Genomic DNA, 5,057 nt, shown 5'->3' on the forward strand with positions numbered 1-5,057 from the left:
AGATTGAAATAATATTTAAGTAATAAAAAACTCGATAAAACTGAACCAATCCAACCGATATAGTTGGTTTGGTTTGATTTTGATAAAAACCGAACCAACCCGCTCCATATACAACCCCTACTGCCAACCCCGGAAAATGCAAAAATACTACTGAATTTTTGTGTAGCATTTAAATTTTTGAAGCTACTGCTAAGGGAAATATGTTGCAGCACCAGGATTGAAATAAAAGAACACTCTTGTATAAGATAGAAAACCAAAACCAAACGAGTTAGAAGAACCATCTAACTTAACAAACAAACAAATATCAAACCGTTTAACTTTTACAGCACACATATTTCCAGATATAGGAGAAAACTAAACATCAGGCTGTAGACCAAGTCCCTTCCGCGTCTTTCCAACAAAGAGATCCCCAGATTTTATCATGCCTGGAACGCGTCCAGCGATTGACAAACAAGGAAATTGGGCCACTGCTTCTTTTCTCCCTAGAGAAACTATAGCCAATGCCTTAGTGGCTGGCTTATACACAGCCAATTTGTGATCATCTTCTACTCCTTTTATTGACAATGTGATGCTCTTGGCAGCTACTTTTGCATGTTCTTGAGCCAAATATCCTTGTTTAAGTTCCTGAATTTCACCATCACAAAGTAAGGACGTCTTGCAAATAACATGCATCTTATGGCGTAAGAGCTAATACGATCTATTGGAGCTTTGGCCTACTAGTTATCCAGTTGCATATGTGCATATTAGCCAAGTCTAGTTACTAGCATTGGCTTTTCTATACAAGGAGAGGAAGGAAAAGTAACAATGAACAAATAGCTGCAGCTATATTAGCAAGCAGTTAAAGTTACTACTGAAATGCATTGGAGATAGCAATACTTCCATCATGTTTCCTAAGCTGCGATTCAAGTACTTAAGTAGCATTAGCAGGTACCATAATAGATTTGACATCTTGTTAGCTCTATAAACACCGTATATCAAATATAGGTAAGTTGTGTTATGATGACAAATGTGGACATTTTTCTTTCTCTTTTTTTCTAAATAAAGGGAAAATGGAGATTCAGAATAGAATGGGCTTACTAGTAATTCATCATTTATTACTGCTACATTCTCAGAAAAAGTAAATCGTTGAAGTTCTAGTGCCAGGCCTTGGCTATGACTGTGAAGAAGGGGAATAGAGAACATAGGATGCATAGACAGAAGTTCTTGAATAGTTGATGAATTATACTTTTTCATATTTATCATGGGAAAGGGGTGCTAACATCTAAAGCTTTACTGGGATGAAACCAAGGTTTACAGACGTTAAAGAAGGTTTGATCGACTTACCGGAATATCAGTGATGTCCCCAATAGCAAAGATATTGGTGTGACCCTTGATCCTCAAATTTGAATCAACCATTAGCCTTCCACGACTGTCCAAACTATCCTTCAAGATAGTTTCTTTTAGCCATGCTGAACCAAATGGTGTTCCGATGCAAATAAAATGGCAATCAGCAACTATAGTTTCTCCACCCGATGTTTTGTAAACACCATCTGATGCAGAGTTTACATCAACAGATTGCCCCAAGATGACTTCAACTTTCTTTAAAGTAAGCCAATTCAGTGCCTTTTTGCTGGCGCTTTCTCCAACAAATTCTAACAATCTTGATCCCCTGTGCACCAGCGTCACCTTCTTGGCAGGAAAATCAGCAGCAATTTCAGCAGCCAGCTCCACACCTGTTGGCCCTCCTCCAACTATTAATATGGAGTCAGCAGCCTTTATTTTTTCATACTCTGTAAACCAAGAAATAAGAGTTAAGCACAAGTTACATATACCATGAAACATGTGCAGTTTCAGCCGGGTCTACTGAACAATGGAAAGCTTGATTTGTATTACTCAATTCTTCCGTGATAATTCAGCCGTTTGTAGGTAAGTAGTCATCCTCCTTTCCGGAGCACTATCATTCTCTTTATTTTCTTTTCTTGATAAGGTAATACTTTAGTGTTGTGGATTTAAGTCAAGTATACAAGTCGTATACTTTACTTTAAAAAGAAAGTGGTACACTAAAAGTAATATAACATCCAGCCAGCCGTGCTAACACAACGGAGCTAAGAATTTCATTTAGCCTCTGTAGGCTGATAGGCTCCCAAACAGAAAAACAAAAATTGTGATTCACTTTTCTCTTTGTTCCTTTATTTCCCGTATACCTTAGCCCCCTTCTCAAAGTTCTCTACTATTATATGGTTTTTGAAGTTATGCAAATCTGCTAACAACTTGAAGATAAAATGCACATCTATAATATAGATAAAATGTCAAACTAAAATAAGGGAATTGTGCATGTTCAAAACTATGATATGGTAAGCAAGACAACTCGTTGGTGAAGTGATGGCAATGCATCACCAGTTGAGTCTTCAACAACCTATCAGAAAACCCTCGAACTCCTTAAGGTTAGTATAAGAGCAGCACGGTGCACAAAGCACCCCGCATTCACGCAGGGTCCTAGGACAGGCTACAACCTAAGGAGGTGTGATGTAGGTAGCCTACCTTAATGCAAGCATCAGTGGCCGATTACACGGCTCGAACCTATCACCTATGGATCACGCGGAGACAACTTGACCGTTGCTCCAAGACCCTCTTCTCCTTAAGGTTAGTGTCTTAAGATAAAACTAGTTACACAGAAGCTTTTGAGTTCGATGAAAGAGAACACAAAAAGTAATCACGTTGGATGAGATTGAACCAATACCTGCTTGATATTGACTGATCTTCTCAGTTTTCGTCGAAGCACCCCTTTGTGTATGACCAGTGGCAACAACAAGATAGTCATACGGAACTCGGCTGCCTTGGCTGGTCAATACATCAGTTTCTGTGATGTCAACTGCAGCTGATGTAATGATTTTCGCATGAGGAAGGTATTCAGAGTGAGAAATCACTGATCTTTTAGCGAATGATGGTTCAACCATAGACCTTAAGCTTGCCCATGTGATCTCAAAAAACTCTTTCCTGTTCCATTTCATTCATTCAGTTTATTTAAACTAATCAACTAATAAGAAATAAACTTAATAAGTAGTCATGATAAAAGGCCAGAATTTTTGAAGGAATCAACCACTAAACCACTAAAGGGAAGCCCGGTGCACTAAGCTCCTGCTATGCGCGGGTCGGGGAAAGGCAGGACCACAGGGGTCTTGTGCGTAGCCTTACTGCAAGAGGGCTGTTTCCACGGCTCGTGACCTCCAGCAAGGAATCAACCACTAAACCACTAACAAAGCTAACACCTTTGCAAATTCACATTGATTTACAAGCTATGGAAAATCAATAAAGAATGATAGAAATACTTACTCATCAATTAATGAAACATTAGCCTCATTTTGAAGGGTTTTAGCAACAAGGGAACCACCAATTCCACCTCCAATCACTACCACATTTGTCCTTTCTCCCCCTTCAGCCATGTTCATATCCAAATTCCAAAGAAAAATCACAACTTTATTAAATAAAATCAAGAAATAGTAGACCCAATTGCCCTTAATACAAAACAAAGCTGTGCCCAAATTGTATTACTGAATAATTTGCAATTTAATTTTGTAGGGAGAACAGAACATCAAATATCCTCTTATATAAAAGAAAAATTGGGTGTGAAATAAAAGTGGGGAAACAAAAATTAAAGGTATCTAGAAGGTCAAGAAATGCAGAAAGTCTAAAACCCGAGTTGTAGAACAAGAAAATGAAGAGGAAGATTCCTGGCTTTCCTCTTATTACTTTGAAGAAGAATTAATGCCAAACAGAATTCTTTTTAATTTTTTAATGCTAGCTTGGAGGAAGGGAAAGGAAGAGGAAAAGGAGAAATTGTTGTCAATTCTCCATTCCTCTTTTATATTGTAGTAATATAAAACTGACAAGGTAGATGAAGAATTTAAAGAGTTCTTTGTTTCTCTCCTCTCTTTGCTTTGTTCCAGGACTAGATTCAGACAGACCAATATGAATACGAGTGCGGAACCATTATATTGTTAATTTTTACTAAATAGACTAAAATAAGTGTAAAAAAAAAAAAGTTACCAAAGTATATATAACGTTAACTGAACCGTTACTGTATAGCGCCACTATTAGTGGCGTTATACTGAGAAACTTACATAGCGCCATTAATAGTGGCGCTATATGTCTTTTATCTGAAGACATAGCGCCATTAATATTGGCGATATACCCCTTAATACAAATCCCCCATCTTCTTCTTCTTCGTTCCATCTCCGTCTTCCACCTCTTTTCACTTCTGGTCCCCCCACACACACACACACACCACCGATCTGGCCTAATTTTAAAAAAAAAAAAAAAAATTGGGTCCCCCGTCACATAAAAGTTTAATATTTGAGGTCCCACTGTCGAGTAGAGCTTCGTGTTTTAGTGGATTCATTCTTCCGGAGTCAAAATTTCGATCTATCTACATTTCAAAAATTCTAAATCGAGGTATTTCGATTTATTTTAAGTTGTAACTTTTATAACAATGCATATTACTTGATTTGTATGTGTTCTATTTCGGTTTGTGTTTATTTTTTCCGAAACTAGCATGTTAAATTTTATCCGAATTTAATTTTAGTGTTGTATAAAAATATGTAAATTAGTCTAAAAATGTGTTTGTTAATATCCTCATGTATATTTATGTGTTTTTATGCCGTTTAGTTTAGATTATTTTTTAGCGTAGTAAAATGTATACTTTATTAGCGTAGTAAAACGTAGACCTTTTTAGCGTAGTAAAACGTAGACCCCTTTAGCGTAGTAAAATGTAGAGCCTTGTAGCATAGTATTGTGTAGTAATTGTTTAATTATATTATATTCTAGCACGAAACCCATATATATCTAATTATGGTGCCACTGGGCCACAGAAAATCTAGCACGAAACCCATAATTATAAATATATATATATATATATATATATATATATTTTACAATTTAGTTATTAAATAAATATGAATAAAAATTATTTAAAAAACATAAAATTATTAATGATAGTTGGTACCACTGAGTTTTAGAAAATCTAGCACGAAACCCATAATTATAAAAATTATATATATATATATTTAAATATGAATATA

At 36.1% G+C, this 5,057-nt stretch overlaps 1 protein-coding gene across 1 annotated transcript; it reads right to left on the minus strand.

Annotated features, from left to right (window-relative positions):
- Nucleotides 1-217: 217 nt before the first annotated feature.
- On the minus strand, nucleotides 218-3,960 carry LOC104234842 (uncharacterized). The gene is made up of 4 exons (XM_009788478.2): nucleotides 3,313-3,960; nucleotides 2,720-2,976; nucleotides 1,324-1,769; nucleotides 218-624 (listed from the first exon to the last, which is right to left on the minus strand). Exons 1-4 carry the CDS (start codon nucleotides 3,426-3,428, stop codon nucleotides 355-357), a joined length of 1,089 nt encoding a protein of 362 aa, XP_009786780.1. The 5' UTR covers nucleotides 3,429-3,960; the 3' UTR covers nucleotides 218-354.
- Nucleotides 3,961-5,057: the final 1,097 nt, after the last annotated feature.

The sequence above is a fragment of the Nicotiana sylvestris genome, chromosome 5 (genome assembly GCF_000393655.2).
Source record: "Nicotiana sylvestris chromosome 5, ASM39365v2, whole genome shotgun sequence".
Lineage (NCBI taxonomy): Eukaryota > Viridiplantae > Streptophyta > Magnoliopsida > Solanales > Solanaceae > Nicotiana > Nicotiana sylvestris.

Coding starts and splice junctions, on each gene's coding strand:
- LOC104234842 (XM_009788478.2), bottom strand. CDS start 3,428: ATGAACATGGCTGAAGGGGGAGAAAGGACAAATGTGGTAGTGATTGGA. Junction 2,977..3,312: donor AATGTTTCATTAATTGATGA/GTAAGTATTTCT, acceptor GAAATGGAACAG/GAAAGAGTTTTTTGAGATCA. Junction 1,770..2,719: donor GATCAGTCAATATCAAGCAG/GTATTGGTTCAA, acceptor CTTGGTTTACAG/AGTATGAAAAAATAAAGGCT.